We start from the raw sequence: 19,658 nt of genomic DNA, 5'->3' as shown, positions 1-19,658 counted from the left end.
TCCATCAGATTTTAATGACAACGAGGCTGCAGGTGGACATCGACAGGGAAACGAATGTGTCGGATTGTAAGGATCAAATCGGTGATGCTGTCTCGTTTCCAGTATTGATTCCAGCATCAATACGATCCATCACATGGGTGTGAATCACATCCTGTTAGTGCACAGACTTGTTGCTTCTCTGCTGCGGTTGTGTGCGTTTATCACAACCTTGTTAGCACAGAAAACATGCACGATGAACAATCGACAATTAACGTTGTGACCTGCGATAATTCACGACTGTCCCCCGTCAGCCGGGACTGGCTCCCTGTGACCCGAAAACAATAAGCAGTAAAGATGATGGATGATTCTCCCGACATAATAAAACGTTAAAGACACACCAGTCCCATTATCAGACCACAATTAAATTCTCTCGATGCTGATTTTCTACCTGGATCTGAAATTCCTGGAACCACTCCGGATCCAGATCTGCACCAAAAATGAAAAGAGTTCTTCACGGATCCTTCCACCAGGTTTTGTGGTAAACTGTTGGCGTAGTTTTTACGTAATCCTGCTGACTAACAGACAGAGATGACTTTACGTTGGCGGAGGTAATAACCTGAGCGGCACTTGGTAGAGTGCACTTGATTTGAATGGGTTGATTCCGAGCCCAGGCTCCGTCCCTCCACCAAGTTTGGTGGAAATTGATTTAGTAGTTTTCGCGTAATCCTGCAGACGAATAAACCCAAAGTTGATATCATCACCAACCCTTATTATTCTATTAGTCCCTCTATTATCCATCATATCATCGTGTGCAGTTGATGTCTCTTCACTAAACACTGTGGTCACTTGTACAGGATTGTCCTCATACTTTTGGCCGTAAATTAAATGATCCAGACTGGCATCATTTTCTTTCATGTTTACAAACACGATTACAGCAGAGGAAAGACGAGAGTGGGCGAGACAGTGGAGATTGAATAACTGGATATTGGAACAATATCGTAAAAGAACAAACACAACGCTCTGAGCAATCGTTCTCTTATTGTGCTTGAGAGTCTGCGTGTAATGATTCAGAGGAACGAGATGCAGACTCTAAAGGACACGACGCCGTGTGTTGTGTCTGACGGTCACATTTCAATCCAGCTGCTTTCTGTAAAACCGTCTCCGACTGCATTTATTACATTACAGGTGGAAAATAATAATTGTATGTCAAAGACAAATAAGGAATCATAACTGTGAGGTAACAAATCCAAATCGTTTACTTCATATCTGATAAATTTAACTGTGAAAGTCCAAATGTCCACTTGAAATCTATTTCAAGTGGCAGCACAATTTGACATTAATTACTTGATTGTTACGCCAATAATATAATATGATATAATAAAATAATATAATATAAAGAGTTTGTTTCGTTCAACTAACTTTGTCCAAAATCCAAACACAAACAATTCAGTTATTTAAAACTATAAATGTAAATAATGTGAAAGCTGAAAGCAGAGACACTTTGGCTCTTGCTGGATAAACACCTTTACACTCTGCAGCACAACAGATTCCCACATTTATACTTTTGAAGGCAGAAGAGCTCACAGTACTCCAGCAGAACGACCCTGTGACCTTCTGCCTCACAGATGTACTGCACCACATCTTTGATACACATTCTTCTCAGGCCCACGTCATCAGCCTGCCGCCTCCTACACACTCTCACACTGCAAACTCATGTTGCCATGATACTATGAGTTCATACCTGCTACTGTTGGTCAGCGCCACAGCCAAATTCATCAAGAACCCAAATACAGTTAAACATCCTAAATGAACATTTAATTAAAGGCTAAAGATGGAAGTGTGAGCGTTCAAGAAGAAAAGACCTCACAGGATAAACAGAGCAGGTGCTTCGCTTCAGTAAACACCGGGGAAGGATTCAACATCTCAGATTCTCTGTGTTACGGTGAGATGAGAGGCAGCGAGGAGCTCAGCAGGGTTTGGTCTCTGAGGGATTCAGTTCACCAGCTCCCTCTGAATTAGCAGAGAAAAGTCCAATGAACGAGGTAAACACAAGAACTGTCTGTTTATGGAGGATTCAGGGCAAAGAAATCCTCCTGATTTCTTTTCTACCTGAATAATTTAAGACTAATTTAATGAGTAAAAATACAGAACAAATATCACAATCACACCTGGGGTCTTCTGTCTGTTTCAGGATGTCAGACAGGTTGTGCAATAAAAATAAACAATTCAGTTTAATCATAGAACCATAGAGTCTTTGCCTGACAGAACAAACTGTTGAGCTGCAGTGAGAAGACAGAAGGTCACAGAAATCCAGGCCAACGTTCAAACACAGAACAGCTCAGACTCAACGATGTCCCAGACGAAGCTGCACAAATTTTCAATCAGGGGATTTCACCTTATTCTGAAAATTGAAAAATGCAGCAAATATTCTTTTCTGAAATAAAAAACCCAAAATAGGTCAGAGCGCAAAAATGTCAAACGTGTTTTTAATGACTGTCAAATCCTAATGTAATGTTCAATTATAATGATTTCATAAAATACAGACGGGGCTTTAGAAACATTTCCATCCATCCATTTTCTATAGCGCGTATTCTTCTGAGGGAGCTGGAGCCGATCAGCTGACATCACAGAACCCCCCCCCCCACACAGAACATTCAAAGCCGACTCCTCGAGTCGGGATCCGAACAGGGAACTTTCTTGCTGTGACGTGACAAACCACTGCACCACTGTGCCGCCCTGGATAAACATACTATAATCAAAATGTGTTGTCCTTCACTTTTAACCTGTGAACGTGTTTCACTGATCAGCTCCACGTTGATGAGACGTACACGCTTCCACACAAACACACGACTCAAGACACTCCCACTGCCCACACACTGGCACTCACACAGACAGAGGTGCTCACGTGCACACATACACACACACATGCATGCATACACACACGCATGCATGCATACACACACAGAGTTGCACACACCCTAGTCTTCACCAGCAGATCACCGTGCTGGGAGCCAGCTTATATAAGGGAGAGTGGGAGGCTGAGAGCTATTTCAGGACCAGAAAAGACGTACGTGTGTGTGTGTGTGTGTGTGTGTGTGTGTGTGTGTGTGCGTGCATGGAAAGTGCACCCATATGGATTTGTATTGGTGCTGTGTGTGTGTGTGGGCCTGCTGGAAGGACTGTAAGGACTCTGAATCAGTGGGTTTCATAACCAGTCAAGTTTAAAGTGAAGCTTGGCTCAGAACCTCTGGCAGCTCGGAGCGCCTCTGTGCCTACGTCGTGTTCAGTCACACCCTCGTTTTAAAAAAGCTGCAATCCCGTCGAGCTGCACGGCAACATGGGAAATGCCCACATGTTTACTTGCTGCAATGTCAAGTGCACCCGGATGTTGTGGCAGCAGCGTCCGTTCCCCAGCGGCTCTGATGAGAGCCTTTCCAAAGACTTTCTTTTAATTGCAGTTTTCTCCCCTAAAAAAAGCACATTGGATTTCCTGTAAACATTTTTAAACGGCCGCTGCACGACTTCCTGCTGAAGAGAAAGTGTTTCCACGCTGTGGATTATACAGAACAATGGGCACAGAGTCTGAAAACACACGTTTTGTTGATATACTTGTTCGGAGCTGTGAATTCCTCTGATTTATTCAACTCCAGTCCTCATCAGTTTCTCATTCCCTGCGTGCTACCTCACAATATTAAAGAAAGTAAGAACAGAATCCCTGGACCCGGCCGAAAATCAAACCAAGCAACCGTCAAACAAGGAAAACAAATGGACAGGGGTGAGAACATAACCTGATCTGAGGAGGTAACCAGGTAACAGACGTCCAAATTAGATTGGTTTAAGTTAACTGGGGAAACAGAGAGTGAGCTGGAAAAAAAAACATCTTTATAGAACAGAAGCATATGAACTATATCTTGTCTCTCAGACACAGAGTTCGTCCTTGTTAGTGTGATTCAGCCCCGTCTGTGGGTTCTGGAGTGTGAAGGCCCATTTGGCTGCTCTCGCCTCCGACACTAAATCACCTGTATCACGGTCACACGCATTCTTTTTACCGCTTGTTGTTGCAGCAGCTGAAGAAGAACAACAGTTTTCTCATGTTCTTCAAAACGACGCTGGTCTCTGGAGTCTTTGTTCGCAGTGTTGGAAACGGACACAGATCAGGAACACAACCAACAAAGATATACAACGTGGCCTCTGTCGCATTACGCAACGTTGACGCCATTCGCTGATATTCAGCAGATAATCGATGTCTTTAAACGTTTTTACAACAAGTAATAAATCAACGTTTCTGTGTCATTTATAATTAAATCAACTGCATATTACTTCACAGTATTTCTTGTTGTAAGTATTTACAGGTACCCACGTTATGTACTATCTACGCTACATGCTGATCATCCCGGTCGGAGTCGTACAGTTTCAGCAGAGCTTGTAGAAATTCATCCGTTTTCCCTTCCACTTCATTTTCATTCAATTTACAGAAACATGAAGAGGCGAGTGGGAGTCGTTTCCTGAGACGAGGGCACAGATTCCAGAGAAGAACTTTACTATGATCTGTGTGGCCCCTGGTTTCCTCATTACTACGACCTAATATGATTTTAGACTATGGAAGAATTTCTACAAGAGTGAATGATGAATTTCCACAGTTGTGGTTAACAGCAGCTTCAGCTTTACCCAGGCAGAGATTATTTTGTTCGTGGATTTGTTTATATTCTCAGGATTACGCAGAAACGAGTCTCTGGATTTCCACCAAACTTTGTGAAAGGATGAGAAAGAACTCGTTAATGTTTGGAGTGGGTCCGGACTTTCTTTTGGATATTTTCATCAATTTCCCAGAGAACAATCTTGATGAAAATGAATCATCAGATTTAAGGGACTCTGGGATATTTCATTTTTCACCAGTTCACCACTGTGAGCGTGAAAAGAGGATTAAAGCCCTTTTCCCAAACACGTACAGGAGCAGCCTGTGAGAACTCACCCAACACTTAAACACTTTGTTTTATCAATTATGGACTTAAGAGAAAAAAAAAAAAACAGCCCAGAACTTATTTGAACAGTCCATTAATAAGCGTGTCTACAAATTTGTTCCCGATGAATGTTTTCTCATTTCAGAACGAGACTCTTTATACGATTCAGCGAAGAGATAATGAGCAGACGTCCCACACAGGGCCACGAAAACAACTCACACAAAGCCTGGCAGTCATCGGCACACAGTCGCTAATGAAACAACATCAGCCAAGTGGTGCAGGAAACCGCCGGCAAATAAACGGAGCAGTTGAAAAGGTGACGCTGCTTCGCTTTATCCTCGTCGCACTAGTTTTCTTCAGGGAGAAAATAAGCAGCGGAGTCGCTGGTAGGTTCGATTCACGTTCTCCAAAAAAGTCTCCACATAACCTGTGGCTTATTGAGCTGATTGATCCTGAGACTGGAGGAAGTGGAAAGACGCTCCGCAGCGCTTCAGGTTCCTTTAACAGTGAAATAAAAAGATTCTCTTACCTGAGTCATGGACCATCAGCATCACTGAAACAATAAACTGATTAATAATTTCACAGATTATTCACTGACAGATGATTTACGGAACATCAGAGATCCTCATTCACTTCAAACTTTCTTCTCAGCAGAAGTAGTTGGTTTAACACAACTACAAATCTGTGAGGAATTCATATAATTCATTTATATCTGAGCAGCTTCGGGTTTGATGAGCTCAGCCGACGTTGTGTTAGTTATGTTGGTTTGTAAACAAGAAAAAAAAGATTTATATTTTCTAACGTTAAAAGTGACGGGATTTGTTTGACATTTTCCAGATAAATAAAAAACGTGTATATTAAAGGTTCAGCACGATGAGGACTGAAGAGGACAACTGGGCCTTGGCGGAGGTAAGAGCTCTGTTGGGCTCTATTCAAGTTATTGAGTGTCATGCAAATGTGATTTTGCTAAAAAGATCATTTTGAAGTGCAGACACCAGACTGTTCAGGACGTCAGCATTAGCATTCATTTTAGACGTCCTAGCATTATTCTTGTGGAATCAGGAGGACGTGCTTGTCCTGTTTCGCCCTGGTCAGCTTTTCTTTTCTTTACATGCAGAATAATAATCCTCTGACTGCTGATTACAAATGGATCTGCTGTCAGTTTTGTGTCTCGCAAGATAAAACATTTGTGTCTGCATCCAAAACGGTCACGTGCATAAAACAAAAAAAAATAAATAAAACACAAACCAGGAGATTTTCTTTTTCTTTTTAATCATAAATCATTGGTTTACAAAACTGACAATCATGTGACTGATTGGGATGAAATCTAAGGCTCCTGATTGAAAAGCTAAAATAAAAGCTCTCGCTAGATGAATTGACGTGAACCATGCGGACGGTCGTCGTTGGTATTTGCCGTTTCTATCAGAGCGTGTGTCTCGTGTCCACAGCCGCTCCAGAGGTGTTCCTGTAGTGTGTGTTGCAGTAAAAACCATCTCCAACCTTCGCTTGGTTTGCATGCGTCGTTCCCATGGCGACCCGTTAATGGTTGTCACAGCGACTTGTTTCAGTGCTCCTGGCAGTCGTCCAGCTGTCTGTCCGACTTTGGCCACGGCCGATCAGTGTCTGTGCAGCGGCTGTTCGCTGCTTTTGTTCTGCCTCGCTCTGCCTTCGGGCCGTTTCATGGCGCGGCTGTCATGGCGACCTGGTGTTCAGCACCTGGACGGTTTTGCGGCCGTAATGCCAGTAGCTGTAGCCCGACGCCGCTGTCGTCACCGCCGTTACATACCTGCAATGGAAACATACACTGTTCATTCCAGGGTCAATGCAGATCTGAGACCTGTGTCTAGTATGAGACAGAAGGAACGTCAGAGTCGTTATTGACTTTTAGAGTTTTGCTAAATGACTTTTGAAGCATCATCACCACATATTGTGTTGAGTGAGAAGTTATTCAATCCTCCTGCTACTGGTTTGTTAATCCTTCTTTAGACTCGTGTGAATTACAAACACAAACTTTAATCGTGCAATTTAAATTTATATGAATTAATAATGACGAGCAGATTGTGTCGGCAGCTTTGCAGAAAAATGGTCAAATAACAAATGTTCTGAGCCGTAAAAGTTTTAATTTCATGTATCCATCATCAGCAGGTTTATATTTGTTGTTTCACAGATTTAAGGCCATTATCATTATGAACGCAATAAGAGCATCCATTGATGTACCACACTCAGCTTTACAGTTTTGAAATAAATTTCACCACCAACATTAAATTGTGATTCTCACAGTAAACATGTTGAAAATCAGTTCAAATGTAGACAAAGACACGTGTCAGTCGGTTCAACAATCTGCCGAGGTAGATTTGTATAAAAATGTGGGTCACCGTGACGCCGCAAACTGTTTGTCCCGAGTCTGATTTCCACTTCAACGCTCTGCGTCGTAGACTGAAATGAGTCAGCGCTCTTAACCTCAACGCTCCGCTGGAACAAACAGCATTTATGTGCTTGACTGAGATGAAACCATTTGCATTCAAAATCCCTCCACGTTATAAACATGTCTTTGTTGGAACCACGAGAACATTATGGATATTAAGGTCGGGAGAGCAGCTCCAGTGTGTGTGTGTGTGTGTGTGTGTGTGTGTGTGTGTGTGTGTGTGTGTGTGTGTAATAGACTGTGGTTTACCATAGGCACTGCAGCAGGACACAGTCTGTGTACTGGAAGACTGGAGCAGCCAGAGAAGATGCGACCAGGAGGAGCTGGATGGCTGTGTTCACCTGACAAACACACACACACAAACACACACACACACACAGTCAGAATAACAGACTTGTTACACACGTCCCAGGAGCTTTTTGCAGCTAAAGCAAAACACAAAGATTATTGTAAATACTCAAATCAAATTCTTCATGATCCCGGTGGAAGAAGAAACATTTTGACAGTGACTTAGAAAGAAATTGCTCGACACAAACAGGCTGTAGTGTTGCCGTAATTCCTCTTTAGTTCAAAGTTCACGGCACTGTGTGTGTGTGTGTGTGTGTGTCAGTGTGCGATGGTTTCTTACCTTGCTGAAAAGTGTGGGCTTGAGCTGGGCTGTTGTGTAGCAAGGGTTAAAAAATTTACCCAGCGTTACCTGTAAAAAAAAAAAAAAAAAACAAATTCAAAACATTTGTAAAGAACTTTTTAAAAAGTCTGGTGCAAACTAACTTCAAGCCTCAGTGTTCAAACAAGTTCAATTAAAGAAACACAAACACGCGTCCATGTGAGTTGAGAAAGTTCAAGCGTCTCACCGGTGGAGGAACCGTTTTGTATCTGATCCAGAAAACAGCAGCGATCAAACCAACGTCTCTGAAGATCACGAGAGCCGTCAATGGAGCTAAGACAAAAGAAAACAAGAACTAATTTAGAATCTGTTATCATCACAACTGCCAATGAAATGCAATAATATAGAAAAACACTAAAAGAATTAAAAATGCAGCTACATATGAGAAGATCAGTATAAAGAAAACTATTGGATTTTACACTTTTTTTTCAAAAGAAACCCGTGATTCCCTGTTTTTAATTAAATAAAGTAATAAACAAGTAGAGAATTAAAACAAGAGACCCATTCAGTGCAGTACCTGGTATTAGGTCAGCGTAGGTGAGACTGACGTATAAAATACTGACGAGGATTTTGTCAGCCAGCGGGTCAAGGGCGCTGCCCAACGCCGACTTCTGAGTGGGCCACGTTCTGGCAATGTAACCGTCCAACTAAAGAGAGAGAGAGAAAGAGAGAGAGAGAGAGACAATTAAATAAAAAGAGTTGGGTGAGTGTGCTGATTTACAAATGAATGATTTCACCAGTTTGGATTCTGCACCTGATTAAGAACCAGACTGGATTCTTATAAAAGTTTATACAAGATATTGAAAATGATTTGAACTCGTGCAGCTGAGGGGAAACCTGAGCACAGACATGAAGCCTCCTTGCTGGACCAGCTGTAGATATCTCACCAGGTCAGTAGCCCCCGCCAGCGTAAACAGAGCCAGGCTGAGGTGAAAGTGCTGCTGGATGATCAGGTGACCCAGATACGGAGCCAGCAGAATACGACACACACACAACAGGTTGGGGATCGTCCACGGGTTCTCGTACTGCAGGAAAAAAAAATGTAAATACACGTGTTACTGCAGATCAACACAAACACACGATGCAGCAGGTTGGTAAAGAATCAACTTATTTTTTAAAACACTTGGAACACTGATGTCTGTGATTGAGAAAATGCTGATGATACATCTGGTGGTATTTTTTAAAAATTAAACAAAGACAAGACACAGAAGGAAACTTCTAACTTGTCAGTGCTCTCCAGTGGACAAACCATGTAACAGCAACTGTTTCTGAATTCCCTCACATCATGTCTCACATGTCTGTCTTGTTTTCTGATGGGCTGATATCAGCTGATGACTCTGGAGGCTAATTTATTGACTTCACTACTCGAGCACATCAATTCCATGTTGCTCTAAATGCGCGTGTTGACAGCAATGCTTTACTTTTGACTGTTGACACACACTCGGCTTGTCTGCAGAGTTCACCGAGTTTATTTCAATACTTTCGTTTTGTCTTTATCGACACGTGAGTGACAGTCACACCAGCCGAAGTATGAACCATATCACAGGACGATGATTTAAACTCTGAAAGCTTCTCGATTCAATTATGGATCAAATGCATTTGTTTAAGATGTGAAAACAAAAATGTATAAAGAGACTCAACAAGAACTGATCTGAGGTGGAGGACATTCTTCTGTTGTTGTGGAGTTGTCCTCACGTGTGTGGGACAGATGTGAGCTCACCAGCTGTTTGAACTTGAACAGTCCTTGTCCCGGTACCGTGCTGGCCTCGGTCCGGTCCGCCGCGGCGGGGCTGTCCGGTGTCTCCTTCGCTTTCCCGGTGCAGAGCCCCCGGGCCTCGGGAGGCGGTGCGGACAGTGAGATCAGCGCCGACCTCTGCTGACCTCCCCGGTGGAGACACGGGGCCCCGGGCCGGTACCGGAGGCTCGGCGTGACCGGCTGCAGGAGCCCGGTCCAGCGGCTCGCGCGGCTGTCCGTCACGTGGAGCCTCACGAGCCCCGCGCCGCTCACCTGAGGCCGCCGCGGCCCCGCGCACTTGGTGACAGGTGTGAGTGAGAGCCGCCATGACGCAGGTTCGAGTCCGCACACACCCGCACAGCGCGCGGACACCACGCAGCGGAAACTCGCGATCCCGCGACAACAAATCATCCTCACCGGCACATGCACGAGCCTCCGTTACCGAGCCACCGGCCTCGCGCTGCCGGTGTCCGGCTCCATGGTGAAGTTAGAGAGAGACACGGTCAGAGGAGGGAGGATCACACAGCGGCACAGCCGGCTGCCATGTTGCCGGAAACCGACACGACGCACGACGTCGTAAAACCGACAACGAGGCTTCTCCTTCACAACAGCAACACAATCTGAGGACTTTTATTTTGAAGGATCCAATGTACGGTGTCCGAGAGAGATCAAAGCTCTGATCATTATGAAAACACGCAAATAGAAAAAACACGCAAACAGAAAAAACTCGCAAACAGAAAAAACAAGCTAACAGGAAAAACACGCAAATAGAAAAACACGTGCAAACTAAGAAAACTACTTAATCAACTTGTTTTGCAAAAACTCACAAAAAATGTAAATAAGAAACGCAACAGTGCAAACGACACCTGCAATGTTTCCAGGGGACCAAATAAAGAGATGAACCAGGCTGTAGTTCAATTAGTACTTTAGTTTTACACCACTTTGTTCCGGTGAATGTCCTCGGACATTACTGGATGATTATTGTTAAAATGCAAGTTTTACCTAAATATTTCATGTTTTGTTGTAATTTTATTTAAGTGAAATAAACGTTTTACCGCCAAACCTGTTTTTGTAATACTGTAAAAAACAAAGCTGCTACTTACATAAAAATAAATGTATTTATTCACTGAACATTTCATGTGAACTAATAAAGTGCAAATCATAAACAAAGTATAATACAAAACTGAGAAGCTAGTATTGTACATGTGCATCTTTTTATATCACTACAGTCAAGAAATACTGGACTCTTGAGACTCAAAATGTCCAGAGACAAAGTTTTTCCTTGTCTGAAGCTTCCTGTTCCAATTGTCCAGAATTGAACCTGCAGGTTAAGCTGCTGTCCCCAAAAAGTTGATGTTCAGAAAGCTACTGAATACCACACATTTACACAAATATAATATAACATACATAAAAAAAGCCACACATAAATAGTACATTACAACTGTATTTTGTAAAAAATAAATATAATATAAAGTCACCTGTGTGGAAAACAAAATGTCCAAAACTCTCACCAATGAAATATCCCCTGAATTTTTCTGAAAGATTTAGCTACAGATGAAACAGTCGTCAGGTACTGTTTTTCCTTTTCATTGATCCCACACACTGACCTCGTAGTGAGGTCTGCAGAGCGGGGCAGGATCTCTGGCTCTGTTACAGAGGTCAGGGATCACACTGTCTGCAGCTGGTACAGTTTGGCTCCTTTCTTCAGCAGGAAACCTTGTTCATTCAGGGAACTCACCAGACCTTCAAAGTCCATCACCTAAAGATGAGAGAGGTTTTGATCAGTGTGTATAACATCTGTATGTAGTGAATTAAAGACACTGTTGGGCCTCGGAGGAGTAATATTCTAGTTTTGGAGGCTCTGTTGATCTACACCCTTGAAGACAGTCCCTGTCCCCGACTGGGTAAATGAGGGTTTTGAAGTGTTGGAGGTTTTTATTTTGTGTATTTCAGTGAATCTAAATGCTTTCACCTTGATGTTCAGTCTGTCGGCCACACTTCGAAGCATCTGCATGTCGAACTGCTTCTGATTGGTCCTCTGTGCGTGAGAGTGCAGCGCATTGATCAGACGCTTTGCTGCGCCACGCTGACTCATGCCCGAGCCAAGTTGAGATCGCTCAAAGTCCAGATTGCCCAGACCATCTGAATATGTATCAGCCATACTGCAAAACACACACACACACACACACACACACAGAAACATTTACACCCCACAGTGAAGCCAGAGCAACACAACTACTAAGACTTTCCTCCAAGTGTCCTCTCCTTGAATTCACTTTTTTGAGGTGACACTTAAATGCTGCTGAAACATTCTGTTGATTGTCACATTAATTATTCTGCAAGGATCATAATTTTTCTGTGCTGTGTAGTCCTCCTTCCTTTTTCCAGGGAAACACCACTTCCAGCTTCTGACAAAATCACTCGCTGCTTTGCTTTGTCTTGTGTGACGGCAAAACGAAAATCATGAATTCATCATAGGTTTTGGAAATAGACATTTTCTGGACCATAGACTCCACCTGTGTTTCATGATCTCCACCACATCCTCAGCATCACTCTTGGAAGCCGTCTCTCTGAGGTCCAACCTGGCTCTTGCCTACACAAAATGAATCCAACCACATACTGTAAGTACCGGAACACCGGTGGAAAACTTTGTTCTGTTCGCCTGAAACTACAGCATGAAAAGCAGATGCCACAGACACAAACCTACCTCGGTTAATCTAATTAAAGACTCCAGCTGCCGTGTGGTGATGGGTGTAGAGTCCGCAGTGTGAGCCTGAGATCTCAGAGACAGGTAGAAGACCTGAAGTATTTTTGCTGCTTCAGGAGAGAGCTTCGGATGGACGTACTGACGAGCATAGCTGATGTACTTCCTTAACAAGCAGGCTGGAATGGGGTCTACAGTTTCACCTGCAGGGATCTTAAAACGTACACATGTTAATGCATAAATATTAATTTAGATTTTTTGACTGTTTCTAAATCTTTTGCACAGCGCTGAGATGATCTATGTTTACCTGCAAACGTTCAGACAGTGGCATGTCTGAGTGTTCCAGGAGGATGGAGGTGTTCAGCCCGCTGTCGGCCCTGGTGACCGTGGCGCTGCTCGTTCTGCCTTTTCCAGTTCTATTTGCCATGACGTGCTCCGACAGGCGGCGGTCATGTGACTCATCTGGGATGTCCAGGAGGAGAAAGACAACGTCGAAGCGAGAAAGCAGAGCTGAGCCCAATCTAAAGAGATGAACACTTAACTGTAAGTCTTACTTACACAGACATACAGTATGTAGACCTGCAGCAATGCCAAAACAAAAGTAAATTTACTGAGCGACTGCAGAGCGAACTTACTTCAGATTTTCAGAGACAGTCCTGCCTCTGTTGTAATGTCCTCCTACTGGGTTCGCTGCAGCCACAACTGACGTTCTGGCAGGAAGGGAGGAAACGATTCCAGCCTTAGCCAGACTCACAGACTGCTGCTCCATGGCTTCCAGAAGAGCTTGCTGCTGGTTACCCAACTTATCAAACTCATCGATGCAGCACAGACCTAAAGAGAACAGATAGAGAAAGAGAATAACAAGGGAATGAGAACGGTCGAGGAGGACAAAAGCTAGAGAAGAGGAAGAAAATTAATCAGAGAAAGAAACAAAAACATGCACGAGACTGTTCATTAATGGTTTGTTTTAATTCCTTTTTGAGTTGAGTCGTTTTAAAAACCAAACTATTCAAGTGGGAGTTCTTGATAAAAACATTAACAAAGATTTCTATCAAATCTTTTTAGAAAAGGACTGAGACAACTTCAAACAAATATTTCTGAATGTTGTAATCAAAGACACAATAAATCCATTAACATGACTTATATACACAGACAAATAGACTTTCCACCGAGACTTGATGCTCTGTCCTACCTTGGTCAGCCAGCACCAAGGCTCCAGCCTCCAAAGCATAATCCCCTGTTCCTGCATCTCGGGATAAACTCACAGTTAAGCCTAAAAGAAAGGAAGGTAATATCATAATCCCATTTTATATTGTTACAGATCTAAATATCACAATATGTGAGTGAGCATATGCAAGAGAATTTAGGGGAAGTGGTGCTGACAGGTTACCTGTGGTGCTGGTACTGTTGCCACAAACGTAAATTCCCCTGGGAGCCACATTACACACTGCCTACACAGAACAACACAAACAGAGCGCTAAATCCACAATTTGAAGAGCAGAAATGAATTAAAATTACAACCTCAGCTAAAAGATCACAAACTGACAAACCATCACTTGTTAGATTCAAAGTGTTTTGCGTTCCGTCTGTTACCTGTAACATCTGACTCTTTCCCAGTCCAGGGTCTCCCACCATCAGGATGTGTGGGTCTCCTCGAACTGGAACACTGTTCTTGTCTGTGTGTTTCTGTCTGCCGCCGAACAACGTCAAGGCAAGGGCAGCTTTCACCAGCTCGAGAGACACACGAGACAGAACTGGATTTAGGATACATTCAAGAGTAATACTCATTTATTGTCTCTATGACAACGACCTGTCCTTCCCCCTAAGTTTGTCAAAAGGAACGTTGCGTTGAACAACTCACAAGATGGCCGTAGATGACAGGACACAAAGAGCTGACAGAGGAAAGAAGAGCAGAGTTTAGTCTTTGTATGAGTTAAGACAACAGTGTTAAAATAAATGAACTAACTATTTAGATCATTAAATCCATTAAATCTACAGGTTGAAAACGTTTTCACAGTAAACTGGTGGAACTGTAGGTAATAAATATCTCACTGCGTTATGAGTCTCAGCAAGTGAGGCTGCGACTGGATCTCCTGGATGGCGTACAGCTCCTTCAGGGTGAACTCCTCCCCCGCAGAACGATCTTCAAGCGACCCTCTTGATCCCTGACCTGACTTGGACTGCTGACCTACACGTGAAGAAGACACTTCATTGCTCTGTTGCATTAAAAAGTCAAAAAAGGGTAAGCGTGCAACAGTACCTTTAGTATTACTGACTGACGTGGCGTCAAGGTAGAGGAGGAACATACACTGATCCTTATTCCCCCGGGAAGTACCTGCAAACAGTAAGTGGGTGATTTGTGTTTGTGGTCAGTGTCCTTCCTCCTGACTGTAGTTTATATACCATAGTTATACTGTAGTTTATACCACAGTTAAACAGATAGTTAGCTTCTCCATATGTTTTTACCATCGTTGGTAACTCTAACTATCCCAGTCACAGTGATAGCGTCTCCAGGGACGCAGCTGTCACAGAGGTCAGAGGTCAGGTGACACTCAACGGTACGTGGGATTCGTCCGGTCTCCCTTTGCTCTCCACTCATCAACTCCTGCACCCTGAAGAAATGCAAAACAGAGCAAATGTTGAAGATGTGCTTTTACAACAGAATATATTTCGGTAAAAGCTTGACCGCTCACAATGCTGCATTTATTTATTTACCAAAGAAATAAAAAAACAAGGGAGAAATGTATCTAATGATCAGAGAACAAGTTTTTATAGACATTTCATTCAGTTTTTTCTAGAGTTTCCTCATAAAGAATTACTTTTTTCAGATCACTGCTGGAGCTGATGAAGTTTGTTCAGTCCAGCCCTACACAGACAACTGCTACTAGGATTTCAGTTGGCTATTTCTTGACTGCATCCATGTGCACATGATATACTCACTTGATGATCTGCCAGTCTACAGTGTGTGTAAGAGGAGAACTCCGGCTGGGGGTGAAGGAACGACTGCGACAGTCCGGCTGGATACACTTCATCAAATAAAAGAGATATACAAATACACACAAATTGAAATCATCATAATAGAATGCAGTCAAAGATAATCATATTCAAATTCTGAAATGAGAAAGTATGTGAGTATACAGTATTAATTTTGTATCATAAGTTTTGGAAATACAACTATAGAGACAGAAGGTTGAAAGACAGTGTGTAGATGTATGTACTTTGGTAGGTGTGGCGTATTTCCCGTGCTGCAGTGGCAGAGACATTGTCTGCGAACAGCTCTGACACTTGAACGCCATCCTGGTACAGAGAGGTCTGATATTGCTGACTCTGACCACTGTTCCCTTCACGCACACGAGCCGTCCAAACACACTGGCACGCAACATCCGCAGCGGAGTCAGTGGTTCATAGTTGTACAGTCTGTGGATGATTAACACAAAAACATCATTCACTCAGTCTGTAGTGGTCATACATTAGTCATACAAACAAGTACTTGTGAATCACTGTGTGCATTACCTTGCGCTAATATGAGGGATGTTGATGATTGGTGTAGCAACAGGAAGTTCTTCCTCTTGCAACTCAGCCGCCTGTTTCTCCAAATCTATAGCCAACACCTGACACGCAAACAAACAGACAGACAGACAGACTGGCTTCACTTGGTTTTTATATTTAAAGAGAGTTGCTAATATTATGTAATAGAGTAAAAGCATGTCAAGAACTAGTTTTGCTTTTACATTTTAACATTAAATATGAATTTATCAAAAGGCTGCTTATTAAAGATTCCTGGTATGTTAACATTCTGAAAAACTGCACGTACCTGGTGAATGGCCATCCCCAAACAGTTGAGTATCAACTCTGGTTGTTCCTTCAGCTCTGTGGTTAGATCAGGAATTGCTTTACGTACAGTCTTGTCTTCAATCAAGTCTGCATAATCAACCAGAACACTGCCCTGACGCTCAATCTCATCCTGTACACAAAGGAATACTCCTTTTGACTGGCACCCAAATAAAAAGTTCCAGTCGACTGTCATGAAGATTTGGATATGAGACAGATACGTGAGTATTTAGGTAAGCAGTCGATATAGTAGCCTATATTAAGACATGATAACCCAAAAGTGAGTTTATAGAATAATAAAAAATGCACAGGCAGACAGACCTTGTCATACAGGTGAATCTTGGAAGTAAAATATTTCTCAAACACTTTGATCTTCCCCACACTAGGGGAGCTCTCTATGAAACCTGCACGTAAAACAAACATATTAATACACAGACACATCATGGATACAAGACAATAACATGATCACGACCATAATATGTAACATCATCATGTACCTTCTATGAAGTAGAGCGTCCACCCTTTGTACGGACACAATGCATCTAGAGTGGTCTGACAAAGAGCTGAGGAGACGGGGGACAGTCAGTTAGCAGTGATCGTGTCATGTTCAACTTCATTTTCATTCAATCAAATATCAATATACATACAATAATGTTATAGTTTTAATATATCACATTATTTGATTTGTTTTCAGCTCAGCTCAGAACTTCTCATCTGCACCAACCAGCAGCACAGTTACTGGATATGTGTCAAATGAAAAGATGAATGGAACTCACCTCTCTGACTGCTGAGGCTGTTGCTCCCTGATCCTCCACCTCTCCACCCTCCTCCTCCTGAACCTCTTGCTCCCCCTGATCCTCCTCCTCTCCATGGTCTACTCCTCCATCCTCCTCCTCCTCCTCTCCATCTTCCACCACCTCCTCCACCACCATCACCACTTCCCCCTCCACTACTTCCTCTTCCTCCCCTCCATCCTCCACTACTTCCTCCTCCACCACCACCACCTCCTCCTCCTCTCCATCCTCCACCACCCCCCCTCCAGGAGCCTCTACCGGATCCCTCTCCACTCATTGGTTTCCTAAAACAATCAACAGAGTAAGAAGTAGAGAAAAAGACTGAAAATCATCGAGCTTCTGTAAAAATAGAGAATTTATCTAAACATGAAAAGTGTATTCGCCACTAACGTTCATTCAACAACCACGACACTACGACCAACACGATATTTACTGGAACACATATTATATGTTATTAACTAAACACACAAACTGTGAAACGTCTTGATTTATCTCCTTGAATATTTTTCCTCTCGACATTAGCTTGAGTCTGATTGGACCTGATATGAATTCACTCCGTTAGCTGTTGTATCTCAAAGTGGCGCTGGTGTCATACGAACCTCTGGTTTAATCTCCGGTGAAAAGCTCCGAGAAGTAAAACAAAGAATAAAGTTTGAATAAAGTATCGTGTTGGTGACGCGCGCGGGTTTGTTTACATCTGTTGAAGTTCCCTCCTTCCGCCTTCAGTCTTCTTCTTCTTCTGATTCTACCTGCAGCAGATTAGGCTCCGACACGTTGTACTGACACCCGGCGGTCAGTGAAGCTACTACAACCGAATGTCACTTTGCCAGTTAAAATAAATCTGAGTGGTTCAGTTAAACAACAGAATTAAATATTAAAGTAAATCAACAGTATATCTATATATATTTATATTTCTATATATCTATATATCTATCTATATCTATATATCTATATATATCTATAAAATAAAATGTAAATACACAGCCCCTGGAGTCCTAAAAGATATTTTTATTTTTTAAGTTATTATCTTGAGGGAACAAGAGATTTATTTTAGTTTGTGTTTTAATCACTGACATGCACACAGACACCAGATTCGTACCATGGCTGGAGAAAACATCCGCTAATCAAGTTTGATTTCTGGCATCCCTTATTTAATAGTGACATATATAAATCTTTTATATTCAGTCTATGATATGAAGCAGGTTAAAGCTTGTTTTTTTTTTTATTTTTATGTAATTTTAACTGTATGAAGTTATGGATTCTCCGTACTGGTTTTCACCGAGAGAAATATCTACACTGTGCTCTGCTTCCATCTTCTGGACATTTCCTGTCATTGAACAACAGAAGCTTTTTAAAAAATCGGGGGAGCTCAGCTGGTGAATTTTGAAACACACACCACACGACAACAAAAGGAAGATGAATTACACACATCAGTGTTTTCACATGTGCACATAAACACAGACGACCATGATCTCACCCAACACAAAGAATTAACAGACAAATGACAACAGTGTGATGCAAAACAGTAACGATGAGACACACAATGTGTGTGTCGTACACATTTTCCCTCTGCCCCTATTGAACATAAACACACACTTGTCGGGACATAAATGGATTCTAGATTGATTTTGCACAAAGTAAAATCAGCATCAAATAAAATGTTTGCAGTTTAGCATCTAAAGTGCAAACATTCTTAAATTGCACGCACACACACACACACACACACACACACACACACACACACACACACACACACATGGGTTTGGAGGCGAAAGGAAAGAAAAGAGATGGAACAAACAAGGAGGAAAATCAATACCTAAACTACTGTGGCCTGGAGTAGTTAGTGGCAACAGCAGAGGGCTGAGAGGGATGGATGGACACACACAGACACACACACACAGACACACACATGAAAAAGAAGATAGATAGTGAAGCCGGTTGTCTGTAAGGTCAACAGCTCTTCCAAAGGAACCAGAGATAAAGCCAGAGTAAGAAATAAAGAAATATGGCCCCTGATTCTCCCACTATCATTGTCCTCATAAGTCTGAGGGATGAGACGTGTGTGTCCTGTGTCAGTTCTCCTCACTCTCACTGATTTGAGCTCTGTGATGATAACAGGTGTTAGAGACAGATCCCGAGACTGAAGGGCCTGGAGAGAGATGCAATCACCACAGAGAGGAGCATGCACCAGCTAGAGACCAGGAGGATGCAGCGGCATTTTGTCGACACACAATCAATCAATCAATCAATCAAGTGCAAGTGTCTCAGAAAATCTGTGTGAGCTCAAGGCAAAATTAAATTACATTTATTACACAGTTTGGTTTTGGTGGCAGATTTCAAGACCTCCACGTGAAGCAGGGGGTGAGTCATCACTGCTGGGATGTGATGAGAGTGTCAATATGGTGTGTGTGTGTGTGCGTGTGTGTGTGTGTGTGTGTTAGGGAGGGGACAAGTTGTCAAACAGAGTTATCTTCACACCGCTGATCTTTATTTTGGCTGCTCGGAGACGCCTCCTCTCAGTTTGATTCTATCAGTTTCTCATCAGGACTTTGAGTTTGTCAC

The 19,658-nt window shown here is 42.7% G+C and overlaps 2 protein-coding genes across 2 annotated transcripts; both read right to left on the bottom strand.

The window, feature by feature from the left end:
• Positions 1-6,195: 6,195 nt before the first annotated feature.
• Positions 6,196-10,392, bottom strand: crls1 (cardiolipin synthase 1). Its single transcript, XM_020086768.2, has 7 exons — positions 9,753-10,392; positions 8,920-9,057; positions 8,550-8,679; positions 8,220-8,305; positions 7,994-8,062; positions 7,615-7,706; positions 6,196-6,726 (listed from the first exon to the last, which is right to left on the bottom strand). Exons 1-7 carry the CDS (start codon positions 10,176-10,178, stop codon positions 6,633-6,635), a joined length of 1,035 nt encoding a protein of 344 aa, XP_019942327.2. The 5' UTR covers positions 10,179-10,392; the 3' UTR covers positions 6,196-6,632.
• Positions 10,393-10,871: 479 nt separating this feature from the next.
• On the bottom strand, positions 10,872-17,796 carry mcm8 (minichromosome maintenance 8 homologous recombination repair factor). Its single transcript, XM_069538901.1, has 21 exons — positions 17,256-17,796; positions 17,079-17,219; positions 16,800-16,865; positions 16,624-16,706; positions 16,286-16,435; positions 15,985-16,082; positions 15,690-15,888; positions 15,412-15,497; positions 14,938-15,083; positions 14,732-14,806; positions 14,524-14,659; positions 14,333-14,363; positions 14,065-14,202; positions 13,862-13,922; positions 13,664-13,744; positions 13,107-13,302; positions 12,779-12,992; positions 12,475-12,684; positions 12,284-12,360; positions 11,740-11,929; positions 10,872-11,526 (listed from the first exon to the last, which is right to left on the bottom strand). The coding sequence occupies exons 1-21, from the start codon at positions 17,371-17,373 to the stop codon at positions 11,434-11,436; spliced, it is 2,589 nt and encodes an 862-aa protein (XP_069395002.1). The 5' UTR covers positions 17,374-17,796; the 3' UTR covers positions 10,872-11,433.
• Between the last annotated feature and the right edge of the window lie 1,862 nt (positions 17,797-19,658).

Source organism: Paralichthys olivaceus, chromosome 14, assembly GCF_024713975.1.
Source record: "Paralichthys olivaceus isolate ysfri-2021 chromosome 14, ASM2471397v2, whole genome shotgun sequence".
Taxonomy (NCBI): Eukaryota; Metazoa; Chordata; class Actinopteri; order Pleuronectiformes; family Paralichthyidae; genus Paralichthys; species Paralichthys olivaceus.
The sequence above is the reverse complement of the archived record's forward strand: the minus strand, read 5'-3'. Positions and strand labels throughout refer to the sequence as shown.